Below are 19,922 nucleotides of genomic sequence, written 5' to 3' on the forward strand. Positions count from 1 at the left end.
TTGAGTGAAGAAGACCAATAATGAAATTTTTTTACTCTGTAATTAAATTAAGACAGAGGTTGGAAAGTGATTTATGGCCGAAGAGAATTTTGCTATATTAATTGAACTTATGGGGTAATCGGAAGTGGGAAAAGGATAAGTTTGTAGAACGTGGAGATTTTTCTTTTAGGTTTGAACCCCATGTTGGCGGTTATCTATTTTATCCCGCAAAACTTCTTCCGTTTGTCGCATATATTCTCATTACGTGGCTTTTTTTTGTCTTCATTATTTTAATTTATTCATTTTTAATTGCCTAAACATATTGGTGATAGCTATGTCATTATAATGATGATATAAAAATTGTCAAGCTAAAAAATATTCTTGAAAAATCTGAAATTGATATCACGTGTTATTCAGGACATTAAAAGTGTTATTTCGTTTGAAACATTAATGTAATCACTAGTAGTATTTCTTATTCATTATTTGCCATTCTTATTAATGAATCACGAGACAAGTCTTCTAATAAGCAAGTAGCTCTTGTACTATGCTATGTGGATATGGGTCATGTAAGAGCACTTTGTATGTATTAAGCATGTTGTAGATACTAAATCTTGCTCACTCAAGTTAGCCATTGATGATTTCTTTTCTAGACATAGATTAAGCATATCCAAATTGTGAGGGCAAGATTGTGATGGGGCAAGTAATATGAAGGGTGAGATCAATCAATGACCTTAAAACACTAACTTTAGATGAGAATGAGTTTGCTTTTCATGTTCGTTGTGTTGCTCATCAACATCAATTAGCTCTATGGTGGTTGCAAAGAATCATTCAGAAATTGGAGATCTTTATACTATTATTTCTTATGCGGTGCATGTTGTGGCAACATCTTTTAAGCTCATGATATTCTTTAAGAGAAACATGCTATTACTATTCCAAAAGAATAACAACGAGCTCTCAAGTGGACAACGTTTGAATCAACAAACTATTCTTAAGTAGGCTACTGATACACAATGAACTCTCACTATAGTTGTTTAATCACTTTGGTTAAAATGTAATCATCAACGATAGAAGTACTTGAAATTGTAATAATAGATGGATTAGGTTCTGCAAAAAAAAAAAAAAAAAAAAAAAAGTTAAAGCAAGGATTCAATTGACTTTATTAATTGTTCAACTTTTAGGAATCACTAATGATTCATCACATGCATTACAAAAGAAGTATCAAGATATTGTGAATGCAATAGACTTAGTCAATATATGCAAATGATGAGGGTGAGGGGCTAAGAATCTTTACTTCATGAAGTTTCTTCCTTTTGTGACAAACATCATATTAAAATTCTAATGTGAATGATATTTTTTTCGAGTGGAGGGAGACCAAATCTAAAAGCTCATCTTATCACAAACTTGCATATTATTGTGTTTTTATTCACTGATGTCATTGATTCATAGATAAGCAACTTATTGAGTTAAATGATCGGTTTACTAAGAATATTACCGAGTTACTTCTTTGCATGGCATGTTTAAGACCAAGTAATATAGTATACGCTTTTGACATAGAAAAGTTAATGAAACTTGTCCGATTCTATTTCCAATTAATTTTTCATATTACCATCCTGAGTTACTCAAAGAACAACATAGATCAAACTTTCTCGTAATGTACTTGCTTTGACACTAGCATTTATCCTACTAGTTGCAACCACAAGTACAAAACGAGTTTTTCTGCAACGAATAATGTGCAAAACAACTTACGAAATCAAATGAGTGATTTATGGATGAACAATTGTTTTGTCGGTTATACTGAGAAAGATATTTGGATGAAGAGACATTATGCAATCGTTTCAAAATAAGAAATTATGTTGGGGAAAATTACAATTATTGTGAATAGCTAATATTATCAATGCATATGTTTTGTTTTATTATTTTTTTTTATTACTTTGAATATAATATATTATGATGTTCTGGTTATTACTTTTGTAAATACTATCGGTTTATTATTTATTTATGGAAACTCTTATTGATACTCCAAAAATATATTTGTGCACTCCTCATCAGAGTATACTGCTTTCTAAATACGTTGGTTCAGGAAAAGGGCTTACACAACATGTGTACACTGCCACCGTAACTTCGTCTGCCAATATTTCAAAGACATAAATTTTTGTTCACATAGCTTTATATCATTGAGATAACACGTCTTAATGTCGTAAACTAGCTAGTATGATATAAGTTGCTCTCTAGCTCCACACACCATCAAAAGTTAGGCAATGTTTGCCAAAACATTGTAAGATATCATGACTCAGTTTCACAATGGCAAATCTCTAATCCTATCTAAGATGTAAGGCCATATGTTTGGGCCCAAAATAATATTATTGGGCCGAGTGTAGGTTTATGTTCGGCCCAAAGCTGTTTCAAATATACTATGGGCTGCATAGTGGTCCTGGGCCATTCAACAAGGATGGTTGAGTCCTATCGCAAGAAGGAGTAGTTCGGATGAGCAAAAAGGTCGAAGAAGTCCTAGTGCAATTTGGATTCTCGACCAACAATGAATATGGCCTCAAAAAGGGGGTGAGTTCAAAGTCCTAATAGGGGTAGGATTGGTCGAAGTGGAGTTGGAACAGAACAAGAAGTCCCAATCCAAATATGATTTTGACTCGATCTCAAGGAGGATTTGGTGCTATAAATACAAGACATCATGCAACAATCGGAGGACCTCTAATTCAGCACACAACTGCCCTGCACAAAACCTCTCAAACATCTTGAGATTTTTTTTTTCTTTTTTCTGCCGACACATCTTCAGTTTAGGTAAATAACACTGTGAAAGTAACCAGCGAACACCTTCAGTTTGGATAAACAACACTGTTGCCGTAGAATCAGCCAATCGAGGAGCACCTTCAGTTTGGATAAACAGCACTGCGTCGAGGTCGACTGGTTACCTATCCAAGTCTAGGTCGAGAAGGGTTTTCGAATCCTTATTGGCAAAGGTCATCTTATTAGCCTTCTCGGTGAAGTAAGGTGTTACGAGTTACGCCATTCGGCGCATTGAACGCCGAGTGATTTTATGATTGGATAGTCACAAATAAGTTTCAGAGTTCGGCATTCTGACGGTCGAACCACATTCACCATCAAGACATACATCACCTTTGAATACTTGTGTCCGTACAGTCTAGTGTCGATTCGACGTGCTTATACTCTCACGAATATAATCACTGTGACCAAATCCGACACCGACGATTTGTGACCAAATCCGGCACCGACGATTTGTTCCTTCCTCAGCCGTAGTCGCAAGATAAAGAAGTCAGCAACGCACTCAACGCAACATCAACAAATTTTACTCCTCGGCCGAGCTCAGCCGATGAGTTGGCACGCCCCGCATTCAATCGAAGGACGTAGTTAGCTTATTAGTTACTCGGCATGCGCATCACGTAGGTTTTGTAATTTTTAGAACCAACACCATCAAAGCACCAATCTGAATGCTTCAATTTCCAAGGAGGTGTGAGCTAACTATGAATCGTGAGCTTTGAATCAAATAGGGTGAGAAACATGAGAAACGCCAAGGAAACTTGGACACAGTGTCTTGTGATCCTCAGTAAACAGTCCAGATAACATTGCCACTTGAACATGGCTTGCGTACAATATATATCTCATGCCAATATCTTAGTAAGCAGATTGGGTTGCTAAAGAGGATGTGGTGTCTCCCTTAGCTCTCCACATCCCCATCGTCTTTGATTCTTTTACCAACTCCAAGATTGGTCTTTGAGGACCACCTTATTTCTTCTTTTTCAGGTTCTCATCTTCGTTGGTAGCTTTTTATTTCCTTTTATTTTTCCCTACTCTTTCTACTAATTCATGTAATGTCTTGTAACACTCAAATTCATTCAATTCATCATTCTCCATCAAAAGTTAAACGAGAGGCCATTATAGAATTAACCAATACAACAATCTCGATCAGAAAGGAAAATATTTGGTTTCTTACGTTGAAGGAATCTCTTACAAATAAATCACAGTTCACACGTGTAAAAAACTTTTCCCTTTATGATTGTTTTAAGTCAGTTTAGTATGTGTGTTAGTTTGTGAGATTTGCAGTTCAAGAGAGAGCCCGAGCTTTGTTGTTTTAAAAAAGTAAAATGTTCCCTACACTTGTATTATACATATCAATGAATGTTCCAATCGACACCAGCAGATTCAATACAGGTTTTAAGAAGTAAAGTAATACTAAAAGTAGAATCCACCCAGAAGAGAGAACAAAAGCCACTTTATCACCAAGTGCTTGAGCTGACCCTGCAGTTTGAGGCCATTTAAATAAGGTGTTGATCAGATCATGCATGAGAGTTGACAAGCAAAGCATCCATGTCCACAGCAGCAGAAAGCCTTAATTATATTCCGTCTTGTGACACGTATGGTCCAGCGCTCCCTGTGAATCTTCTCCACAGTTGAATATGCTCATTCGCCACTGTCCGTTCTTTCTGTTCAGATTCCTTTCCATTCAAAAACAAAAATTATCTTGGTGCGATTCTTGACAATTTCAATTTCAACAAGATCGATATAGAGGGAATCGACTGACATATAATCTGTACATGTTCGCGTTAGTTACGTGCTCCATTGTGAATTGGAGCGGCCGGTACAAACTATATATCGTGAAGGATCTTCGTCACTTTGTTCAATTATAGTCCACCTGAAAAGTGCAAACCACCATGAGCAGAATATCGAATCTCCACTACAAAGTATGAACGCATGCATCAGTTGTTTTAGCAGAAGTCACTTATTGTTATACCAGCATCGACAATCCTTCATCCAACTTTCAGAAAAGAAAGCATAAATATATTAACTCTAAGAAGTTATCTGCGTGTTTTGTTTCCTATTACATATGTTCTGAAGTCTAGTAATCGGGCGAGTTAATTCTTGTACCTCATCATAGCAGATAAGAGACATCCAAGTCAGAAAGTTTAGCCAAAACTTTATATCATGACACTGTTTCACTGTGGAAGTAGTAATCCTATTCAAGGTGTAAGGCTACCAAAGCACTGGTACCATAAATAATTGTATACCCAAGTTGCGAAACACCATGAGAGCAAGACTCGATGCCTAATGATCCGAAATAACAATCAAATTAACAAAAAGGCAATTGCATCTACTGCACCATTTCTTTCTTGAACATGTACCTTGCTTGCGCTTTAGTCTTTCTATCCCAATCTGTTGTGTTATCTTGTGTTCCGTCTCCATGGCATAAAAAACAGCAAGGGAAATCGAATCTGCAGTAAATTATTTGAGTTCATACTCCTCCAGCAAACGAATCAGCAAATGAAACTACATAACATAAATAGCAATCTCTACTCAGAAAACTATTCCAATCTCATTGATCAAATCACGTATGAATTGACAAGAGAATTCGAAATAAGTGAAAGCGGTTCATGCCTACAACAGTAAAAGACTAATATTCTCTGCGAAAATAGATTCAGCGTTGTTCGCTCCAGCTCAAGAATCTATACTTGGATCTTCTTCATAGCTGATATGCTCTTGCTATCTTAAGCGTCTGTATGTGATGTGAGCCTTTGTTGTATCTTGTTTGTTTAGATTCCTTTCCATTCAGAACTAAAACGATATTAATCTGATGGGAAACTGTTTCTTAATTTAAAAAGGTTTTCTTAGTCAATATGATCCTGAGATTGACATGATTCCTCACTTTAATCTTTGAAATTGAAAATCGATAGAAGTGGGTTATGAGTTTATCCACTATCAATCATTTTGGTCATTCCATAAAATATCTTTGTTAATGGAAAAGCAAGTAGAGGGGTTTACTGAACAAAAATACCCTCAATTTAAAGAAGATTTTTTTACGTAATAACCAAAATGATTGACTGTGAACAAACTTAAGGACAATTTATATCAATTTTCAATCTCAATAACCAAAATATATAGTTATGTCAATCTGATGGCCCACTTTAGCCAAAAAGATAAAGGCATGTATTCTTCTTTCCAATGTGGTTGGTAAAATTCTACTCCTCAATTACCAAAATTTGCGGAAAATCGCCACAAGCAAACCTGCAGGGATCACTAGATCGACAAAAAAATAAAAATAACAAATAAAAATAAAAAAGAATTTAACGAGATCATGAACCGATAGACAAAGAGATCTGTAGAAGATCGCTTAGAGGGCACAAAATCTCATCAAGGATCTTCTGCACTTGTCCAACAAAGCTGCATTATGCATACTCCATCCCATACGTCCCACCCCAAACCACCATCAACGGAATGACGATGCATCTCGGCTTCTAAACTCTTGTCCAATTGTTTTCTTCCCAAACACGTACAAGGAATTCATTTTTGTTAAGGTGTTGAGTTTCTACTAATGCATCTCAGCTTCTAAACTCTTGTAAATTAATGTAATAGTTTTGAACTCCTCTTCATTCTTTTAATAACAACTAACATTTACTTATACACTTTGTGTGTATAAACACATTTTTTGGAAAATGAGAAGGAGAGAGGGGGAGAGGGGGAGAGAGAGAGAGAGAGAAAGTGTGGGGGTGAGGGGGAGTGGGTATTTTAACATCATTTGTAGGTGAAGCTTCAATAAAAAACAGTAAATTTTAGATCTGTAAAATTATATTATTGCCCATTATTTTTTTTATGTGATAGAAGATTAAATAATATTTTCATCATCTTTTGGTTGATAAATAAACTTTAATTAATTAACAGTGACTAGTCTTCCATTGTACAGTTGCTGAGTTTCCCAAGTTTCCAACTTGCATCTTTAATTTTCGTGCCTCGCAAGTCACAAGACTCACAACCACCAGCTTTTGAATAAAACATGTGTCACAGCCAATCTTGACCACAGCATGCCTCGAGACTCGATGCTACAAGCCTACAGCATAAGCCCACAAAATTGCGGTCATGGTCAAGCGAGTACAATTTCTATAGAATGTGTGCATTAAATTCGAGTCAAAAAACCATTTTTATTTCATTTTTTGAAATAAAATTGTCATTTGATGCATGAGGTCTTTCATGAAATAGATTTATCATCATGACACGTTCTAGTTTGAAAACGGATTCATCACGATGAAGCGTTTCAGACTAGTAATGTAATAGTACTTGGAAAAAACCTTAAACAGTATTATTCGATGAGAATAGTAGAAGGGAAATTTTTTTTTATTGTGATCGAAACACGAGTAGTACATTATCTGTTATTAGATAAGTGGTGGAAAATTTAATTTTTTAATATACATATCTCATCATTTATATAATAACATGTGGTGTACATTTTGTGTTTCGGTCATATTAAAAAATCTCAAAAGGCAGAAGCAAGCAAAATGATTGGGGGGCAGAAAACTATTGAACCAAAAAATAAGAAATTTTAGTTGTGACGGGAACACGGATAGTACACTAAGTGTTTTTATGTAAGTGGTGGAAAATTTTAATTTTTAAGTTATTAACCTTGTAACACACATATTCTACTATTTATATAGAAACACGTGATGTACCGCATCGTGTGACGATCAAAAATCCAGAATATAAAGACACAGCTGGGCCCATAAGCCATGCTCTCAGAATCTCCTTATCCAACCCTTTTGTAAACACACTGACCCCATTCCATTTCTTTTTTCTTTATCAAACACTTCAACACTACCAAACCCAACCGCCACAAAACGCCATACCAAATAATTCCAAATTGTTTTATTGTAAAGAACACACTGTAGAATATAATTTATTTATTTGATTGATAACACAAGGTACAAATATATACAGGTGAAGTCCCTTGGTGTACAAGTAAATTTAAACTCACATGAGGACCGAAGGTCAAGGAATTCCAACAAGGTAGGAGAATTAATTACAGCAGTCACAAACATGGAGTAGTCAGGACTGAGGACTTTGAGAACAGAACTCACCCAATCAGCATTAGAGATAGGTCCATTGATAGCAGCCAGAGAGTCAGCGATAAATTTAACCTGTTAAAGATAGTTTGAGATGGACGAGCCCTTCGTAAGCACCAAAAGATGAAGTCGGATATTGGTGGCATTGGCAAGAGAAGCCTGAGAAAAGTGTGCATGAAGACACTCCCAAATCGCTTGAGAAGAGGTTTTGCCGATAGTGGTTGGAATAATAAGTTTAGAAAGAATGGAAATCAAATAGCTGACGACCAGCTGGTCAGTATGAAATCACAAAGCGAAATCTGAATTAGGCTTGACGGGCTCTTTGTCAACATCAGGAAAAGTAGTGGCAAGGGTCTGAATTGTGCCGTCCACATAATCAAATAAATTGTGACAAAAAAAAAAGAATGGCTTCATCTGACAAAGCCAACTAAGGTATTTGAAATCAGTAAGTTTGAGAAAGTGAGCAACGCTAGGATTGGAGTGGCCATGGGTGAGAATAGGCACGGTAAAAAGAAGTTTAAGGAAGAAGAAGTTTAAGAAAAGTGTTTGAAGAGGGGGATGGTTAAGGGAGAATAAGGCTAGGGTTTTTGCCAGGAAAGAGAAATCTAGAATTATAACTGTAATTGATTTAATTGATAACACAATGCGCAAATATATACAAGTTAAGTGACTTGGTGTAGCAGGTGGCCCTCTACCACAATAATGAAGAGAAGTATTGCCCTTGCATCACAGCGTAAGTTCGAACCCCATCGGTTTACTAATCTAACATTTAATCTGACAAATGTACCATTTGACAAAAAAAAAAAAAACAAGTGAAGGTATACAAGTAGCTAGCCACAGGATTTTACATAACCTAGCCCAATAAAATCATAACCGGATTCTCCTACACTAACACATAGCATTACCCAAACCAAACTGCCCACAAATTTCTTTTTTAAACAAGACATAATTGTGAACAATGGAGTAGGATTCCCTCCCCTCTTATTCCTATCACATTCCCTCCCCTCCTCTCACACTTTATTTTTTGTTTTATTGTTTTTATTAAAAAATCAATATAAGATGTTGACGTAATTTAATCGTAACCGTTCAACTAGGAGAGGAGGGAATGGGAGAAAGATCAAGAAGGAAGAGAATCCTCCTCTATGAACAATTCTAAACTACAGCAAGCAAAGAGAATTCGAACTTGAATACAAAAAGTTCAAAAACAAGACTTTAATCAACTGACCTAACATGCAAAGAAAGAAGGGAATTTTAACAAAACACTACCGGTATTGTTCACTTTTAACGAAAATGACATTTTTATTCAAAAAAGTCATTCTTGGTACTATTCACTTACAACATCTTCTTATCATTTTGATTAAAACTCAAAGTTTTCAAGCACTTTTTATTAGTTTTCCTTGCTAAAGCAATCAAGAACATCATGAGTAGCACCGGTAAGAAAACACAGTAACATGCAAAGGGAAAACAAAAGGCAAAAAAAAAAGATTTGGTTCCAAGACAATTAATATCTGAAAAAGCCAAACACATTTTAAGTCTACTAAGAAACATAGGAACAGGGGAAAAAGGCCCCAAATTTACAAAAGGGCGGATTCGGCTCCCATTCCCCCTACTTTTTTGCCACAAATTACAAAGGACTCTCTCTCTCTCTATCACGTCCCTTGCTCTTCATTAAACATTAAACCAAAAAAAAGATAAAAATAAAAATAAAAATAAAAATTTAAACAGACCACCCCCAGCAGACACACCAACATCAACCTAAAGGGATGTTTGAGACTCTTAAGCACAGCAATAAGACCACTGTTCTTCCTCGCTAACGGGAGCAGCAGCCCCCGCCGAATCAGCAACAATGTCGCCGTAATCATCCTCGCTGCAATAGTAGAACCCATGGTTATTCATTGCAGTCAGGCTACAAGAAGAAGCTGACACCAGGTACGGCATGTTGTGGAAGGACCGGGCCAGGCTGGTGGCCACAGCCGCACTGGCCATTCCCCCATCGTCACCCTGCCCGCACTCCTCCGCGCGGTGCTTCAGCGTCTCAAACATGAGCTGGGGCTCATGCTGCATCACCCGCAGGACGTCCCCACATGACGGCCCTGACACAGCTCGCGTCACCGCGAAGCTGTGGGGACCGTCGCTCTGCGAAACCCGAACAATGCTCGGGCCACCGAAGAGGTTGTGGACTCCTCCGAGCGCCTCCTGATAAGCCCCGCCCAGGAACATCCCCAAATAGTACTTTTGCCCACCGCCATTATTCCCACCATTGCCTTCCAGCTCATGCAGCGGCAAGCTAGACCCGCCGCCAATGAACTTGTCGATTTTCCCGTCACTGTCACAGGTCAAGTCTGACAATACTCCCCTCACCGCCGGCCGCTGATCGAGGCGGTGAATCGGGACTATGGGGAACATCTGCCCAATACCCCAGAAGTCTGGAATTGAAGTGAATACCGAGAGATTCACATGGTATGTACGGACAGCGTCAGATGCCCCGATTGCTTTCGAAAACGTATCACAGAACCTATCGACGGTGGCTAATTGCTCAATACCGACAGACCCTTCTTTGAATTGTTCAACACTCCGTTGTTTCAACAGATCAGCATACGTCAAACAAGCCTCGTACTCACCTCTGATAGCCGCGGCGGAGAGGTTCAGGTAATCGGCACGAGCTTCATCCGTCAGACCCTCAATGAAGTACTGATGCTCAAAGGCGGACATGGAAGGAGCATCATCACAAGCACTGGAAGAAATAGCCTCAAATATGAGAACCGAGTGGTGGGAAACCAAGGCTCGGCCGCTTTCACTGCAAATCACCGGGTGCTTCACGGACCTCCGTTCACATACGTTCCGAACCGTTCGGACAACGGCGGAGGCATACTCTTCAAGGCCGTAGCTGACCGAAATCTCCGAGTCACTAGATTTGGATCCATCGTAATCAATACCCAGACCGCCTCCAATGTCTATGACCTTCATGTGGGCACCGAGACGGACCAATTCGCAATATATCTGCGACGCCTCGGATACGCTATCAGCGAGCAGGGCCGTCGAAGGGATCTGAGACCCGATATGAAAATGCAACAACTGAAAGCAATCAAGCATACCCAGCTTATCAAGCTTCTTCACAACGCGTAAAATCTGAGTGGTGGTGAGTCCGAACTTTCCCTTCTCGCCGGAAGTCGAACCGAAATGGCCCGAATGCTTGGTCTTGAGCTTGGCCCGGACGCCAATCACGGGTCGTACGCCGAGCTTTTGGCTCAAATCAACAACCAAATCGAGCTCCTCCTCTTGCTCAAGAACAATCACAGTGTTCAAGGCGAGCTTGCGGGCGAACAGAGCCAGAGAGATGTACTCAAGGTCTTTGAATCCATTGCAGATGAGAAGGGCGTCGGGATTACCTTTGCACAAGCAGCTCATGGCCAAGAGGAGCTCCGGCTTCGACCCGGCTTCCAGTCCGAACCGGAACGGGGACCCGAACTTGACAATGTCCTCCACGACGAACCGGTCCTGGTTGCATTTTACCGGGTACACGCCCTGGTAGTGGGAGCCGTAGTTGTGGGACCGGATCGCCAGATCGAAGGCGCCCTGAAGGGACTCGAGCCGGTCCTTGAGCACATCAGGGAGGCGAACAATGAGCGGCAGCTGCAACCCAAGTCCGCACTCCGGTTTTGAATCCGAAACCTTCTTCACGATCTTCAGCAGATCGATCTCCTGGTGCGGCAGAGTCGCCGTCCCGTGAGGACGGACGGCGACGTTGCCGGAGGAGTTGACGGTGAAATAGGGCCCACCCCAGGCATCGATTCGGTAGAGGTCGGACGATAGGGAAGGGGACCAATGGGAATTGTCGGCGGCGGTGGTGATGGTCGCCGGAGGTAAGCCTGAGAACGGCGACGCGGGAAGAGAGCTATCCCCGGCGAAAGCGTGGCCGGGAGGCGCCACAGCAGCATCCACGCAACTAGCCAGGGCCGGCATCTCTTCTTCCGCGACGATTAATCAATCAAAAAATGAGATTAAGATAAAAAAAAATTAGAGAAACTTGGGGGTTATGGTTTAAATCGTTGAATTGTGAGTTTGTAATGAATGGGGGCTTTAAAACCCGCCGAGGCCGGAGCCCCGGCTACCCCCACAAACGGAGCAGTAAAGGGGCCTACGGAAACCTGTCAGGAACCCAGAAACCCTTCAGTCAGATCTGAAATCCCCACGCCGAAACCTCAGGGGAGAGAGAGAAACGTTTCGGAATGAAGTGGGTGAAATTGTGCGGCCCAGAAAACAGGTTTTTAAGCACCGAAATCGGACCCAAACATGCAGTGCATGTCACAGGATAAGGACGAGGGAATGGCTTTTGTGGGTTGTTTGGCACCTGAGAAAATTGGAAAATGGAAAATAGGCACCTAAATTTGGGAAATTTTATTTTCCGGGAAAGGCCGAGAAAAGTGCTGGCAAAATTAGAAAAAATAAATTGATTCTTGAGTTGGAGACGTTTCTTTTTTTCTTACACGGAGGTTTTCAAGAAGCCTGAATTGTTAAGGGGCGAGATTTGCATGAGAGCCCAGGGGCGTTTATATAGGGGGGAATCAAAGGGATTAGGGTTATTTGGCCCTCCACCAATAAGTATCTTTATTTTAGGGTTTTTTCGTTACTACCCTACCTAATATTGAATGCACTACACATTAAATTTAATAATTAATGAGCTATATAATTTAATATGTAATAATTTTGAATCATTCAAAAAATTCTAAATACATTCCAAGTTACTTTTATTGCTTATGTGCGAAGATTATTTTATCTTCATCAATCTCAATACCACGTTGGATGATCCTCAAAAACTTCCGCTGACAATTCATTGTAAGAAAAATCATAACTAATGAAACAACAAACACGTTGATTAAAAAAATTATTTGATAAATGAGTTTCTTGAGTGGTTCAACTGAGTTTCTCGTAAGATTTAGATTTTTATTTACGACTCATTGTCGAGTTGCCGCGTGGCCGTGTAGCATGATTTGGACCCACTCTTGGGTCGAAGCGGCCCCGAGGCTTCTCCTGGTTTCAATTTATTCCGCGGCGAGAAAGTGGGGGTAGTTTTAAAATATCGCCGCGAGTGGGAGAGGAGCGCGGTATTTTTAGAAGGAAAGTGGCGCGAACTTTCTTACCGAGGCAAGATCGGGGGGTTCTTTTCTTGATGGACGGCTATTATACTGCCACGTGTGTATGAGTTCGTTGCCGCTCGCGTTTCTATTTAGATTCTCCGTTAACTAATTGGCTTTGGCATTTCCAAAAAAAAATATAAAGAGAATTAACTCAGCTGGAAATAGTGTCACGTGCAGGTCATGCACTGGATTCGCTAGACTTTCCTTGCTCACTTTCAATTTTCACTTGGTTTTTGTTGTATTTGAACGATAGCTTTGGTTGATTGGATTAGATAGTTGTTAGGAGAAAAATACTAGGGATTAAATCTACATCAAAGTATACAAAAATTTTTTTATTTTCGTCATTTGATAAAATATCATTCTCTATGTTATTGGATTTATGTAAAAAAGAATCTTAAATCGAAAAAAAAAATGTGAAAGTACATATATTTTTAAGCGAATTTACGTTAATATACTTTGAAGTCTTTAATGTTTTCACAAAACTTGTTGCATTAACTTTTCATCAACAACTGAAATTCTATTTTTCTAGTTTTCTAGAAAAATCTTAAAGACGTATTTGTCGATTTGTCCCCTAAATTTGTATAGAGTGTCAATTTTCCTCCAAACTTTAATTTTAGCGAATTACCCCCTGAACTTTTATAAATAGTCAATTTCCCCCATGACGTTAGATTTTAAAAATTTTCATCTAATTTTTTACCCATTTTGATTACGTAGACAACGCATAACAATTGTATGGGATAAAAAGAATGAAAATTTGGATGGATAAAAGTTTTAAAATCTAACACTAGGGGGCAAAATTGGCTATTTATAAAATTTTAGAGGGGAAATTGGCTAATTATAAAAATTCAGGGGTTAATCGGCTAAAATTATGGTTCAGTGCATATAAATTGGCACCTCTATACAAGTTTAGAGGAAAAACCGACAAATACCTCAATCTTAAAAAGATTACAACTCCAAGAAGAGTCTTGAAAGCGAGAGATAATTTATGTGACGCGCATCTCACACGTAAACAACGTTATAAAGAAAATGAAATGGATAAGGAAGCTAAAAAGCATGACCCAAAGGCTAAAAATGAAAAACAAACACTGTCAACCCAGCAAAAGTTAAGAGGAAGCACATCACTCTCTTAAGTCATGTAACAAATGGACTAAAAGATTTAAAATAAAAGAGATTAGATATTGACTGGCTCACTGGGGGTGGTATCTGGGTGAGTTCTTCTCCTGGAGCGACAACGCCATGGCTTGCGTGCATGTGACTACCAAATTAACGCAATTCCCTTTATCTCTTTCAAGGATCGTGTGGGGAGCTACCAGATACTGAACGTTGTGCATGATTTTAGATAGACGACATTGACCTTGCATGCATTTCAGATAAGGCTCTTGTTTTGTTCGTGAAATTACTAACAGTCACTGGTTTTTGTGTCATTCTACAAATCAAACTTTTACTTTTATAAGTTTCATTTGAGACGTCAGATTGGACTCAATTATTGTTTTGGGTTGGATTGGATTGGAGGAGTGGATTATTATTTGTTAGGGAGGGTTTGTAGTAACGGAATATTTCGGATTAGACTAGCTTAAGAGACTAAGTTGAAGTGTCATAGACTATACTAAGTTGGGCTCACTAATCATTCATTTCAATTAATCAAAGCTCCAAATTCCACAACTTCCATATCACAAAATAAAAACAATCACAAAATTCAGTTGAAATCGAAATCGGTCTTCTACTTGACCAAAACATTATCGTTGATGCCTAGCTCGTCGCTAGAAAGCTCGATCTGGAAAAATCGAATCTCGTTGAAATTCTTCAAGGCTTGGGTCAAGGAATGGTGGATGACACCTGATCAGTAAAGGCTATTGTTATCGGCGACATAGGAATCTGGGTCATCAACGGAGATGACTGTGGTGCCCATTCGGGGATCGCTAGTTGGGTCCCATGAACTGCCCAATAACATACAAAGGCTTGGCAAAGCCGCTGATGACAAGGCGAAAAAAGGCAGAGAAAGGGTCTTGGACTTGTCGGAGGAGGAAAACGAGGAGGCGGAGGAGGGGAATGAGTCGTCGTCGGAGATGACATAGTTGAGTAGAATGAGGACACGAGTAACTCTCTATATGATGGTCTTAGCAGTACGTTGTTTTTCAAGAGGTCTCGCTAAGACATGTAGCGAGACACTTAGTCAAGGTGAATCCTTCTAATCCAATTAAAGCTAGTTCTTATGGGTAACAAACATAGGACTACACTGTTACGGAGTCTAATATAGTCTAGTGAAGACTAGTGAAAGCAAACAAAAGCACCCTTAAAAGTACATAGTGATAGTCAGTTTGGTAAACACTTAAATTTTAATTTTTAATTATAAATTTGTGCTCGAGATAGAAGGAAAAAAATTATATAGAAAAATCCAAAAAAGAAAGTTAAAATTATAAACTATTTAAAGTTTTTTCATTTTTGCGATTTTAATTTCATTCGTTCCTCTTGATTTATTCTCCTCCCTAACCCCCCAATTATATTTATCTTTTTTGTGTTACATTAAAGCGAATCAAATTATGGACCGATGACCTATCTAATTCTAACCCATTACGTATAAAATGTTTGTTACATTAAATTAATATACAGCAGACGTATACGCCATAACTCCCATACAAATAGCCAATATAATAGAATTTCACCATGGTAAAATAATTTGGATTAAGCCACCTAATGTATCAATCCTATCTATCGAACCCGCCACCTATAGATGAATTACACTGTTAAAAAAAAAAAAAATAGTTTTGTAGGACACTTATGTCCATCCATTAATTGGTGTAAGTGTTGTAACCGTTAGACCATTGATTCCTCAGTTAATTAGGCAATTGATTCTCCCTATTGAACTAAGGATATTTGTGTAATTTACTAGAATAGTCACAGCACTATAGCAGCTCTTTCCAAAAGGCATGAATGTAAACATCTCCCAGCCCGGTGGTCTCCATAATAGAAGAGATATTTGTCGATGCGCTTGCACTTGTTTGAAGATATGGTCATAAATGATTGAAGCGTGTTGTTCACAATACATAAATATTCAATCAGAGTTGTTCCTGTAGAAGAAGTAAGGTATTGTAATGTAGCGGGAGAGTCCGCAGTTTCAGCTACCACAATAGTTTAATCCATTGCTCTCCTTTCCTATAAAGTAGTCACCACCTAAGACACAGAAGATGTTGTTTGACCAAGAGCTACGTAAACACATATTACATTTTGCCCTTGTTGATTGAGAATAGTATACGTGGTTACTACTGTTTTAACGGTTTGTCTATCCCCAATAAAAAAAATTCTCCAATAAATTATCTCATTCTCTCTGAAATTATTTTCCCTTCAACAAATAGTTAATTAAACCATGGTAATAAATAGAGAGACCATTCTATACAGGGAGTAATGGCAAAGTTGAATTTGCAAGAAGTCGTGAGTCAAAGATGAAGACCGATTAGACATTGGCTGTCTCCATTCCGTATAATTAGGCCAACCCCATGAGCGGTGGATTACCCGCAATTTCTTGCGATTGACCATTTGACTTGGACCCTTCTGCTTTGTATTCTTGCGTGTCACATTCACTTCATCTAAATTAAATTAATTAGTTTAGAAAAAAAATGGGCACGTTCTTGTAGGGCCTTTTAACGGGAGAATTATAGAGAAATTGTGAGAGAGGTGTGGCAAGCGTAGATAAAAATTGGTGAATTTTGATGTTTGTTTTCTTACTTTATCGTGCTTTTATTCATATCCTTATCAGGAGCATGATCACAATATTTATATGTATTTAATACAATGACGACTCAGTACTACGGTTTAGTGATATTTTTCTTTACTTGTAAGTGAGAGGTCTTAGACTCGATTATTGCCAAAGACAAATTTGAACCATATTATTGCTAACCCATTGTGTGGCTAAGCCTATCCTCTCTCTCGTGTAGGTAATATCGTTTGTTAAAAAAAAAAAACAACAATGTCCACAATCACATATAATTTCATAATTTATATATATTTAAATGAATTATATATATATATATATATAATCATTAAATGATAATTGTATACATACAAGTCATTGTTTACAACCTAAACTTTAACAATAATTTCTTTGGCTTGTAAGTGAGAGGTCTTAGGTTCGATTATCGTCAATTGCAAATTTAAACCACAATATTACTAGCTTATTGTGAGGTTAAACATACCCCCTCACTCTTAATATAGATAATATTTTTGTTTTTTTTTTTTAAAAAAAATACACAATTTCTTTGGCTCTGAATTTCATATAGCTTTCATGTGCATGGTCTCCCGCCGAATATTTCGCTAATGACTCGACCTACCCCTAGATTATACTACCTCGAATGGCATATTTGTCATTGTCCACAACAAGATACCAACGGTCCGGAAAACAATGGCTCCTCGAATCTTTGGGCATCTTTAGATTTTTAATGTTCATTATCTTTATCTTTATCATTGTTTGGCCAACAATTTTAACCTGTTAAGACCACTTCTTTTAATAAATTTTCTGTTTTTCTCAACAATTTTCTCTTTCTTCATACTATTATTTATTTTTTTCTTTATTTGAATTAAAGACAACAAAAAAATTAAAAAAAAGAGATGTGCGAAAATTATTCTTTTCCTACAAATATATAAAAAAAATCTTTCTCTCAAATTCTACTCAACGATAAAAATTTTAATTACGACAAAAATAAATAAAAACAAAAGGCAATACAAAAGTTCAAAAGTCTTAATTCTCACCTCTTACTTTCTGTTTGAGATAATAGGAGGATTTTTTTTTTTAATATACTTCCACACAGGTGGTTAGAGTTAGCTTTAAACTAATGGTACATTTATGTAAAAGGTAATTAGAATCAGAAAAAAGGGAATTGAATTCTAATTATGGAATATGTTTATAAAATATTGAAAATAAAATATTTGGTAGGACCCACGCAAATGTTGGAATCCAACTCTAAAATTTAGAGGAATTGGAATCCCTATAATTTGGTGGTAATTGAATTTCGAGTTAATGGGAGAATCACAATAAATTTTTCCTCCCCATTACACACTTATTTCTAAATTCCAAAATTTCCCTTTGCATTAACCCACCCTCAGCAAAAGAAATCAAAAATAAAAAATGAAAAGAATTGAAATTTTTTTCTCACAAAGTTAAAGTAAAATAAATAGAAATAAAGTTATACAAAAAGAAAAAAGAAAAAAAAAAGAAAAGAATCAACATATAAAATAGGTTACTATAATGGGAACATTTTAGTAATCACATTGATATATATATATTTTTTTGGTCAAAGAGTAAATATTATGAAATACGAATTGAAATATTTACATTTGAAGCCAAAGAATTAAACAACCACTCTGGTTCATAAAAATCCCACACATGATATCCCCCCCCCCCCCCAAAAAGCGTGACAAAAGATGCCACCTGATGCGTAGCCCCGTTACAGGTACGAGGAGTGAATATAAATTCAAACGACCTCAACTGTTGCTTTAACTGCTGAATGTCCCACAAAACACCTTCAATGACGGCCTTAGGTTGTAATACACCATTTAACATATCCACCATGATCTTCGAATCAGTTTCTACTTGAACCACCTCAAAGCCTTTCTCCACACATGCCAACAAAGCTGCCCTCATCGCTTTCGCTTTCGCCTCCGCCATCAAACTAGACTAACATAGTATACTTCCCACCCCTCCAGCTCATTTGAATATCCTAACAAAGTCCCTTGCTACCCACCCAAAACCCCCCTTCCCAGTCAGCTTACACCAAGCCCCATCACAATATACTTTAATTGTTCTAAACGATGGCTCAGTCCATCTTCCCCCAACCTCCCCACCTCCCTGCACTTGTCGGCATGTCTGCTGCCCTTCTTCCCCAACACACGTCTCAATGTCGTACCAATGTTGGTGCAAAAGCTCTACCGCATCACGAGGCTCCACAACAATCTTGTCAAAAAATCAACCTATTTCGACACTTCCAAATTCTCCAAGGACCACATACAATCCACTGCAATAGTTTTCCACTTTCCACATAATCATTATATTTTCGACAAAGCTACTTCCAGGAATCCAAAAAATCACCCCCTCCACCAGAATCGAATCCAACTGAATTGGTGATCCAAACAAGAACACACGAGCAAACGGACATTGAAAAAATAAATGTACCTGGGTTTCTAGAACTTCATCACAATGTGGACACTTTGTCTCCAACCGATTACCACGGCGTTGCAAATTCATTCGCATAGCAAGGATCATTTTTGCATCCATTCCATATAAAGTGCCATAATTTTGGAGGAACCTGTAGTTATCAAATTGCGGACCACACCGAAACCTTAGTCTGATCACCACTCGATTGTCCCACACTCTTACGACCAAGCTCTCCATTTCGATTCATCTCTTAAGTAACCAAATACCCCGATTTAACTGCATACACACCATTCTTTGTGTAATGCCAAATAAGTTTATCAGCACATCCAAATTTACTAAGAGGCATACACAAGATAATACATGCTTCCTCAGCGGTAAAACACCTTTAAATAACTTCTTTTTTTCCAAATACCTCCATGCGCTATTAAATCCTCAACCCTTCCCGGCATCTTCGCATGTCTCGAGATAGGAAGAAAAGTACGTGGAGTCGACAACCATGGGTCCTTCACAACCCTAATATTCCTCCTGTCCCCAACCCTCCATTGAATGCCAGCCTTCAATACTTTCCTCCCCTACATAATCCATTTCCATCCCCATGAAGTACCTCACCCCACTGGAGCATCCAGAAAAGACAAAAAGTGAAAATATTTAGCACAAAGAACTTTGGCAAGGAAAGACTCCGGGTTACAAATAATACGCTACCCAACCTTCGCCAAGCTAAGTTAAAAGAAATTATTTCCTTAAAACCAAGCCCTCGTATTGATTTTCCTTTCGCCACTTTACTCCAAGCTATCCAATGTA

The 19,922-nt window shown here is 38.1% G+C and overlaps 1 protein-coding gene across 1 annotated transcript; it reads right to left on the reverse strand.

Moving 5' to 3' along the window:
* Positions 1 to 9,343: 9,343 nt before the first annotated feature.
* LOC137724462 (arginine decarboxylase) lies at positions 9,344 to 12,448 on the reverse strand. Its single transcript, XM_068463202.2, has one exon. It carries the CDS (start codon positions 11,799 to 11,801, stop codon positions 9,615 to 9,617), a length of 2,187 nt encoding a protein of 728 aa, XP_068319303.2. The 5' UTR covers positions 11,802 to 12,448; the 3' UTR covers positions 9,344 to 9,614.
* Positions 12,449 to 19,922: the final 7,474 nt, after the last annotated feature.

Source organism: Pyrus communis, chromosome 5 (genome assembly GCF_041283825.1).
Source record: "Pyrus communis isolate YQ-2024b chromosome 5, ASM4128382v1, whole genome shotgun sequence".
Classification (NCBI taxonomy): Eukaryota; Viridiplantae; Streptophyta; class Magnoliopsida; order Rosales; family Rosaceae; genus Pyrus; species Pyrus communis.

Coding starts and splice junctions, on each gene's coding strand:
- LOC137724462 (XM_068463202.2), bottom strand. CDS start 11,801: ATGCCGGCCCTGGCTAGTTGCGTGGATGCTGCTGTGGCGCCTCCCGGC.